At 42.9% G+C, this 15,512-nt stretch overlaps 1 protein-coding gene across 1 annotated transcript in view; it reads left to right on the top strand.

The window, feature by feature from the left end:
• Positions 1 to 14,887, top strand: part of ptprn2 (protein tyrosine phosphatase receptor type N2) — a gene marked incomplete at its 3' end in the record, with an annotated part of 141,392 nt that extends 126,505 nt beyond the window's left edge. Inside the window, exons 16-22 of the mRNA XM_083901992.1 lie at positions 3,292 to 3,369; positions 6,021 to 6,140; positions 7,144 to 7,310; positions 9,296 to 9,349; positions 10,288 to 10,352; positions 12,477 to 12,550; positions 14,816 to 14,887. Coding sequence (XP_083758118.1) covers positions 3,292 to 3,369; positions 6,021 to 6,140; positions 7,144 to 7,310; positions 9,296 to 9,349; positions 10,288 to 10,352; positions 12,477 to 12,550; positions 14,816 to 14,887 — 630 coding nt within the window. The remainder of the gene's footprint in view (positions 1 to 3,291; positions 3,370 to 6,020; positions 6,141 to 7,143; positions 7,311 to 9,295; positions 9,350 to 10,287; positions 10,353 to 12,476; positions 12,551 to 14,815) is intronic.
• Positions 14,888 to 15,512: the final 625 nt, after the last annotated feature.

Here is a 15,512-nt window from a genome sequence, read left to right as displayed (position 1 = left end):
TCCAAAGAATGCAAAGGAGAGAGACTTTTTGTGGACTTGAGTTTGATTGTTTCAAATTAAAAGTATTTCCTGCAGTGTTTAGCATAATATGTAAAGACTCTAAGCACTAAGATACAGATTTTGTGACACAGAGAAGGATTAACAGCGGCCATCATCTGTTTTTAAAAGTGTGACACCATCCAGATCAGAAAATAATAACACGTTAAGGTCGGGTTCTTAGTGAACGCCGATTATCGCGCGTTAATGCTGACAGCCATGATTCTAGGTAAAGTTATCGAAAGACAGTTTTGTGCAGTTTGGGGAAAGAAAAAAAAAAAAACATGGCTGAAGTAATGGCAGATGCAGTGATGTGCAGATGAAAGGACAGTAATTACACAACAAAAGGGACCCCCTGGCTGAGCCCAGCAAAACTGTGATAATTATGTCTGTCACTGCGGCGTCCTCCTCTTCCTCATTAGTCTCAGCACAAGTAAATAATCTGTCGCTGCTTTCTGGGGAACCGGGGGTCAGGGAGGCAAACAAAGAGGGTGGTGGTGGTGGCTGGGGGGGGGGGGGGGTGATCTGAGCTCAGCACAAAGAACATGATCACACACACTAACACAAACACACACCGACACACACACACGCTGAAAGACTCGGATCATAGTTGATGGTTGACCACGGATGATGCCGCTGCTCCCAGATGTCCGGCATCATTAGAGTGAGGCTCGGTTTGAAGGAATGTGCAGTTGACACAAAATGTGGTTGTATTTTAAACAAAGTCAAAGACGTGGTGTGTGAGTGTGTTGTTGTTGTTTTTTTTACCGTCTCCCACCTGCTTCTTTGTGCTTTCACTCTTTCAAACTATCTGGGACGAGCTCAAGCTCTCCTGTCTTATATAAACACAGGATCAAGGTGCTGCAGCGCGTGATCAAAGTTGCGAAAAAAAGTTGGGGGGGGGGGGGAAACAGATATTTTGTGCGAGCTATTTCCAGTACAAGCTATTTTACCTCCAACCAAAGAGCCCTCCTTTGTCTTTCTTGTTGCACTCTCGTCTCCTTCCTCCCACAATGGCGAAGGGGAGGACAGCGGAGCGACGCAGGACTACTCTTTCATGTTTGCACTTAGTATTCATGCGGGCATGTCGACGCGTAGCTACAGTACGTCTGTGTCCTTGAGATTGGGGCGAAACGGAGTGGCAGCGCTCGCGTTCACGCAGCCACCCTTCCATTTCTGTGCGGTGGTTGTTCTCCCAACCTCACATGAAGAATGTTTCTGCCTGAAAAGATGAAGAGAACATTGAACACAACAGAGTTATTTCGTTTTTTTTTAATTGAAGTAATGAACAGTGTTTTCTGCTTTGATTCGTCCTTTGAGGGGCGAAAAAGAAATTCAACACAAAGGCAGTAAAAAAAGAAAATTCTCCAAATTCCAGCTAGTATTGGTGTAGGTGTATTGAAAGAGCACTCAAGCTTCACCTCATCCCCGTCCTCGAGTCATCATGTAGTTACAAACACAGCAGCCTGAATGAAAACTGACACTCTGGTCGACATAAATCAAACAATGCACGACTATATATTTCGTCAAGACACAAGTTCATACGCTGGAGAAAAAAATAATAATCACCCTGTGACTCATTGTGCTGTAGAGGCGCTTCTTAATGCTAACTTTTAAAAGATCTCTCGCTCTGTAAATGACGGTTGCACTTAGGGTTTTTAATGCACAAAAGCATCATTGTAGGTGTTGCTTAATACGCCAAAAACAGTTACTACATTCAAATTCAAAATACCGAGGTCTTTTAGGTTTGGTTTTCTGACGTAACTGGCAACCCGTGGTTGCTCGGCAGCTGAGACTCTACTGACTGCAATGATTGGTAGACGGCGGTAGGTGGCGCCACATGCCAAAACATGATTTTAAAACATAAACATGATTTGCAGTCTGCAAAATATTTTTTTTTTTAATGCAAATATTTTGTCTGTACTGTTGTTGTTGGTGAGTTCAGTTTGTTATATGAACATTATTCCTGAGTCTCTGTGACATATTAGGAGGATTTTATGGCCAGTTGCTTTAGATTTATTACATAATGCACCTTTAAAGCCATTTAAAGCTGAAAAGACTATTTTGATAGTCGATGAATCAGTTTGAAGCTTCTTTTCATGATTAAAACAACATTTCTGACTGTTTCAGCTTCTTAAATGTGAATATTATCTTCGTTGCTTTGCTCCACATAACAAACAAATCATTAAAAACTGAATCATTCTGGTTTGCGGACAAAAACAAGATGTCCGAGAACGTCGTCATTTCCAGGTTTGACAAACACTGATCAACATTTTATGTGAATATAATCGACAGATTGATCGATTTATCATCCTTAGTCGCTGCTCTAACGCCATTCCTCTTCCTTTAAAAGCGTGTCAGACGTGTTTCCACTGATGCATCTCACACTCGAGGCTGTGCATAAAAATGCATTCAATAAAATGTGATTATTGATTTTTGATGGCGGTGGAGGAGGCGGGGAGGAAGGAGGCTGACCGAGCCAACACCTACTCAATCAAGTCTCAATCACATCCTTCACATCAGGAACACCCCCCGCCCCCAACCCCCTCGCCTCTGCCTCTATGTCATTATGTCCCACCTCTACACGCAGCTCCCTCATGTCAAACGCCTCCAGGTTGTAAAGTCCCACCACAAAATCATGTTTCTTGCAGTAACGCGGTTGTCGGTGCGTGGACAAGAAGGCAAAAAAAAAAAGAAAAAGAAAAAGAAATTGGGCGATCTGAAAAGCCATTTCACGAGGTCTCTGAGGAAGTGTGTTGGTATGACAACAGCGTGGAGCAGTCTGTGCATGGCTTAACTCGAGCCACGGTATGAAAATCATGTCTGAATTATGAGATAATGAATTGGAAAGTGGTTACTTTGAAAAAAAAATGTTCACAGCTGCTTTTAGTGGGCAAACAAGTAAAGTCCAAGGTCTTCTTTATCAAGGCCTTTTTATGCAAAAAAAATGTTTAAAGAGAGCCAATCTCACATTTCCACGATACACAACCGTGTCCTTCAAATACGCGTATTGACCCACGCGACCTCTGCAGCTTATGAACACTTGTGTCGACTTCCCTTTTATTTACTTTATTCACAGTTGGTTAAAAAAGATGCGTCTTGCGTCAAAAGGGACAAGTTGAAGAAGGAACGATCCTAATCTCCATGTGATTCCTTCATCCGTATGAAGGCTTTGACGCGTTTGTCCTTTACTCGGGCAGTAGGAGTGTTTTTCATCAACCCAAAACTCACGTACTCTGTTCCCGTCTCTCCCAGATGGACCATGACCCTCGCAACCCTACTTACATCTCCTCGCAGGGCGCGCTTCCCTCCACCGTGGCGGACTTCTGGCAGGTAAAGCTCACTTTGTCTCCATTCACCGTCTTTGCTTTTCTTTTGCACTTTTATATCTGCTGTGGTGAGGCTTTGAAAATCATCTTTTTTTCTTTTTTTTTACAAATTCAGCCAAAGCTTGAATCTCCTTTCAAATGTGAAATTCACTCACACGACTTTGGCGTTGTGAGGTTATGAAATGTCCTGTAACTAAATAAGAAATAATGGACTTTACCATCATTCTGCACCATGTTAATGGTGTAAAGTTTAAGTTGTGCTTAATCAAACTTACACTAGCGTTCAAAAGTTTGGGCTCACCTATACACTTTTTGTTGTGTTTTCCATTAAAAGTCACACTTTTATTCATCAAAAGAGTTGCAAAATGAATAGAAAACATAGTCAAGACATTGACAAGAGTAGAAATAGTGATTTTTATTCAAAATAAAGAACCAGCAAAACTGTTTTCAGCTGTGCTAACATCATTGCACAAGGGTTTTCGAGGGTTTTCTAATCATCCAATAGCCTTCTAATGCTATTAGCAAACACAATGTAACACTGGATAGATTGCTGGAAATGTGCCTCTATACACCTATGTACATATTCCATTAAAAACCAGACGTTTGCAGATGGTCGTTTACCACATTAACAATGGATATAGTGTATTTATTTTACATACATTATTCATTTAATGTTATATTCATTGAAAAAAAAAAGAGCTTTTCCTTCAAAAATAAGGACATTTCTAAGTGTCCATTCATTCTAATATTGTTTATAAGAATGTTTTCTGTCTTTCTGCCGCTGTACGTATTTTCAGGAGCTCATCAATCACCGGCCGTTATAAAACCTTGTCGCCTTGTAACCGAGGCGGGTGCTTTAAATGATGCATGCTCGCCAAATGGTCGTTCTCGTGTGTTAATAGGACAACAATGTGATGTGATGTAATTAGCGTGCCCCCCCCCCCCCCCATCACGATCGAGACATAAAGGTGCGAGACGTAAATCTTCGCAGAGCAGCTATGGTCCGTGCTCTTTTGCGCTTCCTGAAAAGTCATTTTTGTGTAATCATGGTGGAGCTGACTTTGTGTTGGCACCGGCGTCCGGGCCTGTTTATGAGCAGGCAGGGTTAGGGTCACACTGCCAAGTTCTGTCCTGCTTGGGTTTGGGGATCTGCATGCCAGAATCAATATACTTTAAAAAAAAACGTGCACAAAAACAGAGGGAAAAACCCACGACCTGTTACCTATAATTGACCTCATTGGCTCAAATGAAAGGAGCTCTGTGTTCCCCGTGTTTAATTTGTGCCTCAGAATGAAACAGTCGTTGATCATCGCTCTCTCTCTCTCGCTCAGTGTTGTTTATGTGTTTGTTTGCCTGCCAGCTCCTCTGTGTGCGCCAGGTGAATGCATGCATATCCATTATCTAATAAAACAGGCTATTTACCATGAACTCAACTCTTCCCAATTAAGCAGAAAATAATGGGAAATTAGACGCAGATTGGCCGACACAGAGAACATCAGTGCGGTGTCGAGGATAAATACCAAACCGTTCATTATTCAGTATGGTTAACCTTGGCTTGTAACAGGAGGGGAGGGGAGGGGGAAAAAAGCACTCTTTCTTTCCTTTAAAAGTAAACAAACAAGGGAAACACCAGCACTCTCATGCAAATAGGACTGTGCAATAGACAAATGGGTTTTATTTATTTTTTTCCTCTGTCCTATCTAATCCATACTGGCCCCAGGCAGTGCTCTGAAAGGCGTCTGGGCTCTAATCCTCCACTCCTCATTCCTGCATCCCTTCATCCTTCACTCCTCAAGCCATCTCCCCTGCTATCCTCCCTCCTCCCTCCATCTCTTTGCTATTACCTTATTTCAACTGGGCATTGCTTTTCCGGAATTCAACAACAACAACAACAACAAAAAACCCACAAACCAATCAGCGTGAGTTCACGCAGCGGCAGGTTTCTTGGGAAACTAGGAATTGTTTATCGCTTATTTGAAACAAAAAAAAAGGCACAGATTATGGGTTCTAGGTGGAAATGGAAACTAAGGACGCACCTTGTTCTCCCTTTCAACCCCACAAATATTAGCCGATGCTTAAATGCATCATATTACCTCACATTATCACCTAACCTAATCTCATCACATCGTGACACATTTGGGCGTGTAATGTGTCCACTGGGCTGGATCACAGAAGCTTGTGGTTAGTGTAGTCCGGGGCCATTGTGGTTTTTATAGCAATCATAAAACTTGGTGTTTCCTCCTCATTTTCCTAATGGCTGTTGTGGGGCCCTGCTTTTTTTTTCTTTTTTTTTTTGCCCGAGGACACATTAGATTGTGATAAGATGAAATGGCACAGAGGCGGCGCACGGCGGATGTTGTGATCTCACGCCGATGCGACGCATGGCGCGGCCTCCTGCTGCTCCACCCAGCGTTTATCATTTGTCACACGCAGAGAGGTGACATTTATTCATACTTCCTGCGCCAAGATTAAGAAATCAATTTCACCCTAATACCAAGCTGCCATGTAATGCTAATGTGCAATATGCTGCTCCTAGTGACACACACACACACCTCTGCTGAGCTGTGTTATTGTCATTCCATACAGATGCTTATGGCGTCATCTCACGGATGTGTGTCTCTGTTCTCACCTGTGTGTGTGTGTGTGTGTGTGTAGATGGTGTGGGAGAGCGGCTGCGTCGTCATCGTCATGTTAACACCGCTGTCTGAGAACGGAGTGAAGCAGTGTCATCACTACTGGCCGGACGAGGGATCGGACGTCTACCACATATACGAGGTATGTGTGCGACCGAGAGTCCAGTCCGTGTGTTGACTTAATCCGTCTCCGGCTCAATACGGTGAAAATGAATTATTAGCGCTTTTATTTGTCTGTAATTTATAGACCTCGCCGTTAACAGTTTACAGCGGAGCCTCTGAGTCCCCTGCGAAGCTGTCGGGCGAGTAAAAGGCTCAAAGATACATTGCTGTTGGGTTTAATATTACTTTGGGCACAAAAACAAATTGAGTCACTGCAAATTTTTATTGTAGTGATGGCAGAATTGTTAAAGGCAGATATTGCAAAGCAAAGAAAGAAAGGTAGCAACGCTGGCCACTGGCCTCAGGAAAAACAGGCAAGCATTTGTTTCTATTTACAATATTTCACAGCCTTTTACTGGCTTTTCGTCTAAAGTTGCACTTAAAAAAAGGATAAAATTAAACGCTGTTTAAAAACAGTTTACATCTTTGTCCACCTTAACAAATCTCCTACCAAATGGTTTAACCAAATGTGCTTATTGTTGTTATTTATTTCCCATATTTGACCTGTGTTATTGGTTCAGTATTGGTCAAAAATGACTGAATCGCATATCAGATAGAAATCCTCATGTTACACGTTAGGTTGAAATGGTCATTTTTGTTCATATGATCAAGAATACTTCCAAGGTTTAAGTGAAGTATAATTGTGAGTGAGACATTTTAACACAGTAAATGTTGAAAAATGTCTAATCCAATGTCTTAAACAGTCCAAAAACTGGACATTCTGGACAGAAAGACTCAAAGTGTGTCAACAGTAACCGAATAAAAGAAGATATATGGTTATTTAAGGAGGAGGTGCTTCCTAACAGCTGGGTGCACACAACCAAAACTCTCTGCATTTGTAGAAACCACTGGAGGATATGTAGGAAATATGTTAGTTTATTGTTTTTTTTGTGCAAACTCGCTCTTTAATTCATCATAATCTGGTGCTTGCACGGTTCTAAAGCTACATTTGCTTTGCTTTTTTTCCCCCCTTATTTTTTTAGGTGAACTTAGTGTCTGAGCACATCTGGTGCGAGGACTTCCTGGTGCGGAGCTTCTACCTGAAGAACCTGCAGACCAACGAGACGCGCACGGTCACCCAGTTCCACTTCCTGTCCTGGATGGACCGCGGGATCCCCACCTCGGCCAGGACGCTGCTGGACTTCCGCAGGTAGAGTGGAGGGCTGGTTGCGGACGCTGTCAGATGCCGCAGATCTCACACAACATTTACAACCCGGCCTTTTGTCCTGAGCTTGTTCTTAACCACCTTCCTTTATAATCTGTATTCTGTCAGTGTCTCTCTGGTCCATCTCCCTTTTGGCCCCTCTGCCTTTTTCGGTGTCCTAGAGAATGGTTCTAATAAGGACTGCGTTTCTGCACTATCCCTTTCATCCTGGGCCTATTTCCTAACACCCCCCCCCCTCCGCCCTCACCTCCCTCCAGCACGTGATGCAGCAAATTAACAGCCCTGCACTGCCTGGCTTGGCTTGGGAGGAAAACGGAGAAAAAGAGGAGACAAAAAAAAACCACCTATTTCAAACACCCAATTAAGTCAGAGCTGTCTCACTAAAACATGGGAGAGAGGGGGAGAAAGCTAGTGACTAAATAACCTCACTCTGTTCTCCATATAATGTGTTCTGGCAGAAGAGAAGCAATCGCTCCTCTGGGGAAAAACCTGGAGGGATAGGAAAAAGACCTCGAAATGAGAATAGATGCATCTGATTTGTGGATGGAAGGTTATCCCTCTGTTTGTAATGCAGATGAGAGAGAAAATAAGAGGATGTGCAGTTTTTTTAAAAAATAAAAATGAAACTGCTTTGCAGGCAGTTCCATTTATTGATGTTACTGGTGTGCAGGTTTGAGCTGTGTTTTTTGATTACATATATTTTCTGTTCCTTTTTTTTTTTTTTACGTCTCCTCGATGACCAGTGTGCGTTCGTGTAACTCCATCAGTGCGGAGTGCTCTGATAAGAGATCCACACCAAGTACACTGCTGCACACATCACGGTTTCTCACGGTTTCGGCCAACTCGGTATTTTGCGGTTGCCAGTGTCATTTTTGTGATGTTGCAGCTAGTAATATGAGCCCAGTTGCATAGTCACAAAAGTGATCATTGGAAACTGTGCCTCCTCAGCCAGGCCTGTGCACAAACTGTCTTTCTCTCACTCCTGGTTTTCTGACTCCCTCCTCCTCCTCCTCCTCCTCCTCCTCCTCTCACCGCTCCTTCCTCTGGCTTGCATGGGAACTCTTCTCTGTATGCTGCAATTAAACCATTAAAACACCAACCAAAAACATAAAATAAACATTGAAATACTATGGTTTTGTTTGCAGGGTACATTCAATTCTGTGTGAGAGGAAACCTCAGAGTTCACGGTAACATCAAATAGAACAGAGCTGCGCTTTGAAATGCAAGTGCACACGTCATAGTATGTGTATGAAAGCTCACACAAACAACATGAAAGAGAACAGCGACGTGGAAATGTATACGAGAAGCGATGGAAAAGGATTGCGCAACATGCGGCTACATGATAATAAGATGTACAATCTCGGTGACAATGTAGAATATTTGTAGAGGCCACGGTTATAGTAAATAATATTTATACATAATACACACACACGCACGGTGAGGTTAACACTTATTTATTGTTCATTTCGTCCATTAAATGTGAAAAACGGGGAAGCAAAGAGACACACGGAAAAGGTCTCAGTGTAGTCAGTTTCCATGGCAACAGCCGGGGTGTGAAAAAAGGCTTGTTGGCCTTCACTGTTGCCTGTGGTGTGTAACATTCATAACTGGCCGGGGTTAATGCATTGGCAGTGTGCAATCACAACATCACACCGGCGCATCCATCACCCGCATGTCACGGTAATGCTGTTTGAAGTGATGCTCAATTTATTTACATGGTGCTACGCTACACCATTGCTCTCCCTCTCCCTCTCCCTCTCTCTCTCTCTCTCTCAAATTAAAGTGATTGATTGACAGGAGGGAGCGTCTCTCTGGATTCTGCTCGTTCCTTTGATTATTGCTGCCGTTCATTTCATCCACATGTTACTCAGCGGAAAAAGAACGAAGAAGAATTTTAAGACGACTCACTGTCTGTCAGGCTAACAATAAACATGCTCTTTTTTTTTCTTCTTCTTTTTCTTTGATTGCAGAAAGGTTAACAAGTGCTACCGTGGTCGATCTTGCCCGATAATTGTTCACTGCAGGCAAGTACAAGTGTTTGAGCGTTGATGACAGTGGCTGTGCTGATGAATTGAGATGTGTGTGTGTGTGTGTGTGGGTGTTCTCTTCACTATTTACTCCACCAAAGACTCTTCCATTTTCCCATTTTGGTCGTGGTAGTTATCCGGGCCTTGATTGGTTTGCTTTAAACACCCAGGTATCTGTCTGTGCGACCAATTTTAATAGTCACATCCTGTTAAGTCATGCATGGGGGGCGGGGGGGGGGGGGACCAGGCGGTCCACTCTCCCTCTCCCTCTGAGGGAGCGCCACACAGAATGAGTGTCTCGCACTGGATTAATGAAGCAGCGGTGCTCAGGCCTGCTCTCCTGTTTTATTGGCCTTGCCTTTATTAGAGAGATGTGCACGCCTTGTTTGCAATTAACATGCAGAGCCGTTGAATGGCCGGCGGGCACAAAGGGAGGCTTTTCATAAGACTATCTCTGGAGTAATGGAAAAAAAGCAAGGCTCTCCAAAAAGCTGTTCTCCAAGCGCTCCTGGCCTCTCAACCTCTCCTCTGCTCCTGAGGTGCATGCATTTAAAAAAGCCTTTGTCCCCAGTGCGCCTCAGAAACCGTTCCCCCCCCTTCCTCCCTTCTCTCCCCCCCAGTAGCCGAGCGAGTCTCCAGACCACACATGCTTTTGTATGCAAAGATTTTAAACACATCAAAAATTAACATCTCCTCAGGTACTTCCATAAAGGTACTCAGGATTATTATCACTTAGCGCTATTTTTTTTTTTCTCTGTTAAGCAGACTGTGTGTGTGTGTGTGTGTAATTTGTGTTTTAAATGTGCCGCACCATCACTCAGCAAATGCAAATGACCAATTTGTTTCCTTAAAAGAAAAACACTCGTAAAGATTCAAGCGTTCTAGGTTCACTGTGCAACCTTAATTCTCTTCCCCCTCTCTCGCCCTCTCTGCAGTGATGGAGCCGGCAGGAGTGGGACTTACATTCTGATTGACATGGTCCTCAATAGGATGGCGAAAGGTAACGATCAATGGCTTTCCCCCCCTTTTTTCACTCTGTCTGCTCGCGTTGAAGTGTTGCCCTGGCAACGCTAAATCCTCTCATTTTCCAGAGGGTCTCGGAGATGCATTAGAGGCTGACTCTTTTTCTGAGGCCGAGAAATGAAGGGAAAAGTGTGTGGAGAGAGAGAGAGAGAGGGGGGGGGGGAGGACAAAGAGAAACAGAGGAAATGAAAAAGAAATGTACACACAAACCTTAGTAATTATCTGTTTAAGTCACCGTCACGCCATATTGACCTGCATCACAATTGCTACATGAATTTAGATAGGACATGCATGGAAATGAAATGTTTAAACGGAAAATACATCCCGGCGGTTTAATATTTCATAGGCTCTTCTGTTTGTTTTGTTATTGATTGATTTCCTGACAGTGCATTTATATTTTACAACCTATATTCAGTCGGGATGGTTAAACAAAAAAAAAAAAAGTACAATTCTCTGTTGATTCTGGACTCGGGGATCATAATCAGAGTCAAAATAAATGCAAATCCTAACTTTAAAATGATTATTTTAGGCGTTTGAGTGTCGAGTCCACAAAATGTGGACAGGGAAAGCATCCTGAGATGGATCACTGTGGTAAATATGTTAAAAAACAACGTAAAATGATTTAAAGCAGTGGTGCTTCAAGAAGAAGTGCAGGCGTTGCCCACTGGTGGGCTTTTGAGGTATTGCATGTGTGCCTCAGACTGAGTTTATAAAACTGTAAATCTTTTTGTTCTGGGGAAGAAATGAAAATAAATAAAGTAAAATATGATGCTCTGCTCTTCAAGATCTCTCTGATAATCTCAACATTAACAAATCAGATATTAATTGGACTTTGAAAGGCAACTTATTTACGTACAAAAATATTCCCCTTTAACTCTTTAAGATCTGCCACTTATTCATGGCTGCTCTTGCATGGGAGCTGCGTTCTACCAAATGCTGAAAGGCTGCCGTACGTAATTCATAGTTTAACCTGACCCCCCCGCTCTTTGCACTGTGACCTCTGCACTTTGCCCTCTACTCTCTTTACACACACACACACACACACACACACACACACACACACACACCCTCCTCCCCCTCCTGCGATCTAACCCAGCACAGATAAGACTGATGTCTCCCTAATGGAAGTTCATGTAGTTCCGAGACGAAAAAAGTGCCACCCAGTCTCCTTTTTAACCTTTTGTTTCCTGCTTCAAAACCAAAATGTATATGAAATGGACATAATCTCACTCTCAAAAGCTTTTTCTTTTTCTTTTTCCTGTGGTTGGAGAAACTCTCTCTCTCTCTCTTCAGCTTAACTTTGGAATCCAGCCCTTCTGAGACATGAAAGTCTCAAACACAAGGGTACTTTAAGTCCAGCTGCATTAAATCCCCTTGTTTCCCCTTTTCTCTGTCTTTCTACCTCACCCACACACACTTATGTACATTTTCTATTTCTTTTTTTTTACTTTTCTCACTATCCGCACTTTGCTTACTTTCCCCCTGCTTCACTTTCAAAAACATCTCGAGAGTTCAGAGGCTTTCTCTGCGCTTTCCTCTCATGTCCTTCCTTGAAATCCACAAATCTGAGAGCGGAGTAGGGAGAAGATTTCCCAGATTAACGTCAAACCGCACAAACAGTCTCCGATCGCTGCTGAAACCAATCAACTGTTGCACGGGTTAATCGGCAGTATGGCTGCTGAAAAGGCCGTAAATCATTTTAATTCGTTTGTTGAGACTCTGAAACCGTTTAGATGTTATTGTATCAGAAAGCTCTTAACAGGACTTTATAATTGGACATCATCGAAACCAATTCTTGAACAGGATTTTCAACAGAGAAGCCAGCTCTGGCGATATTTTTATAATTTTTTTTTATACTGAAAGCATTATTGCACATTTCCCAGACCCCCCCCCCCCCCCCCCCCCCCCGCCAAAAAAAATTATCCTTGCATATTTACGAGAAACAGTTCCGTGGCTCTCGTCCAAGTCTTTCGAGGGATGAATGTAATAATTTTCAATCGCTGCACTGTTCCAAAGGGAGCCCGGCATAAAGAGAGATTGACAGATGTGAGCTGGATTACTCTGCTGCTTTGAACTCAGTCCAATTTTCGGTCTGTTGCAGGTGCTAAAGAGATTGATATTGCCGCTACCCTGGAGCACTTGAGAGACCAGAGAGCTGGCATGGTCCAGACAAAGGTAAGGTCCTCGGCTTTGAGTTAGAGAGGTGGGGGGAGGAGGAGGAGGAGGAGGGGCTGCACTCATTCAAACAGATGATTGTCTACTTCGTGTGCACAGGATCGGGGGGAAATGATTTGGTCATTTGTTGTGGCTGCAGGTTTAACGCTGCAACGTTGTCACGTTTCACTATTTCCAGATTTAGATTTTAAAAACTTGAACGTGATCTTTTATTACAGAAACACATATAGTGGCACACACACATTTTATAACTGGCGTTTATCAACAAAAACATAGATTTTTCAACCGACGTGTGAAACCCCGGTGGGTCGTGTTAGTACTGCAGGAGGGCTGCAAGGGAAGAAAAAGGGTTTTAAGTATTATTATTAACAAATGAAGTATTGTTAACACATGTTCATGTACGTGCTGTTTGTAACTTTACAAAATGATGTAAATTCAACTAAATCTGTGAAGTGAACTCAACAAGTAGATTGTTTTAAAGGCAAATCATAGTTCGAATGTTATTTTTGCCCTGTTTATGAAATAAATGATGCATCATTTTGGGTTTTATAGAATTTAAAATGGGCCATGACTGGCATAAACAAATGAATATATGTGCAAATCCATTGATTTGAAAGATAAAAGACGGCAATTCCTCACATCTGAGAAGCTGTATGACATTTTTTTTTATTATTTTATTATTCGGATATTAAAAATGCACATTTCTTTAGCTGACATGTCCTAGATGTTATAGAGTTACCTGTATGACACTGCATTTGAAGTCGTCTGTGAAATCCAGACGACTTTAAATGCATTCATTTCAACACTGAACATCACAGTGGCCACTTTAACAAAGCATTTCCTCTCAGACACTTATTCAAATAATAGGAAGGAAATGGAGTTTTCTTTCTTTTGAAATAATAATAATAACAATAATAATAATAATAATAATAATAAAAAAGGCAAACCTCATGCAGCGATGGGTGATAATATTTATGGAAGCAGCCTGCTAAGAGACTCCAGTGTTCCTGAATGGTTCATTAGTGCTGCTTTTACAATCTCGGCTTTGTTCATGTCAGAAAAAAAGCTTTTCAAGCGCTCTCTCTGTCTCTTTTTCTCTTTCTCTTTCTCTTTCTCTCTTTCTGTTTCTGACAAATCTAAATGAAGCGATATTGAAATATTGTTAATTACGCTCTTGTGTATGTGGCTCCATGCCGTGTCCACGCTGACTGCAGACGTGGTTGAAATGTGGATTTGTGGAGGTTCTGAGAATTGGACAAACAGTCGTATCTTAACCCTGACTTCAGACTTTATTCTTGGAGCTTGCAAAAAATAAGAGAGAGAAGAGGGAGAATTTGACTGCTTTTGACTGACATAAACATGCAAGAGTGTTTCCAGCATTCATCACTGATCAGTCAGGCAGAGATTGATCTCCCCCCAGTGGCGTGAATGTGAACAGCGCAGCACTCATAAAAAACTTGACTTTAAAATGAATCTTTCTTTATTTATTTATTTTTTTTACTCGCAGTACTTGAAAGGCCAACTTGGGATTAGATATGGGCACACACAGCTGCTGCGGTGCAGATGTAGATGGATGCACTGGCGTGTTGCTGGTTTTTTTCTTCTTCTTCTTCTTCTTCTTCTTCTTCTTCTTCTCGCTGCATCACAACATCAGAATACACACAGAAATAGAAAACGCTCCAGATCGTCTCCACTGCATAGCGAAAGACAGCGCCACCAGTGACTCCTCCATATTGATTGAGCCTATCCTCAGGCCAGACTATGGCAGCCTGTGTGTTGACACATCTAAAGACTGTTCCCTCCAAACTCCTACGTAGCATCTCTCTATCTGCGAGGACCCCGTGGCCTGCAGCCTGGAGAGAGGACACACACACACACACACAAGCATAGCAAGGTCCACGGGGCAAACATCAATCGGTTCCTTTTTGCGTTCCTCGGGGGAAAACTATGAGTCGGGATTCACAAATAAATGCACACACTGGGGAAAACACTGGGGGCGAGATTCAAAAGCTCCATTTTAAGACACACCTGGAACGGATCAATGTATGTGTGCACCTGGAGATGAAAAGCTCACAGAGCGAGCCTCACCTCCACCTCCACTCTGCTGTGGTCGCACATATCATCAGCAGGGTCAGGAGAGATGGAAGAGGCGGCAGCTGTCAATCAATCTGTAATAGCATGCCTCAGCCATTACACTAAAACTTTCTCCCTACATCTCTCTCTCTCTCACTGCATCTTTTTCCTCCTCCTCTTCCTCCTCCTCAGGAGCAGTTTGAGTTTGCGCTGACAGCCGTGGCAGAGGAGGTGAACGCCATCCTGAAAGCTCTTCCACAGTGAAGGCATCGGCTCCCCCACCGCCGCCGCCGCCACATTTTTTCGTGCTCGCTGAGCAACAGTTTCCTCTGCCCACTCAAGACTGACATCTCTCCCTGCCCTTCCTTCTCCTCGCTCTGTTTCCCTGCCTCTCTTCCCTCTCTCCCTTTTCCTCACTGTCTCTTGCCTCCTCTTCACCCTCTATATATACTGCGTTACCTTCTGAATGTCGTGCCAGATATCTCAAACGGATCTATATTTGCAAAACCTGCCTCAGAGTACGGGCTGTCGATCTGAGACCTGTGTGGTTTAAATGGAGAGGGGGGGGGGGGAGAGATTGGGATAGAGGAACTTAGATCAGCGCTCCTACTGTGAGACTGTTCTGTCAGTTTGATCCCTGGTCTTCTACAACTGTGATGTTGTTCCTATAGTGCCACTGATGAAATGTTTCAAACGTGATGTCAAATGATGTTTCATTCCAAAATGAGCTATTATATATATACTCTCTACTGTTGGCACATTTCAAACATACTGCAGTGGGGAATGCAAATGATCTTAATTATTTAGTCTATGACATGTTCAAATGAATCAAAACTCTCCTCTTTGCAGCTCCCCGCTGCAGTACTTTTAGAATAAAGATGTGTAAAAT

This window comes from Microchirus variegatus, assembly GCF_963457635.1.
Source record: "Microchirus variegatus genome assembly, chromosome: 15".
Classification (NCBI taxonomy): Eukaryota; Metazoa; Chordata; class Actinopteri; order Pleuronectiformes; family Soleidae; genus Microchirus; species Microchirus variegatus.
The sequence above is the reverse complement of the archived record's forward strand: the minus strand, read 5'-3'. Positions and strand labels throughout refer to the sequence as shown.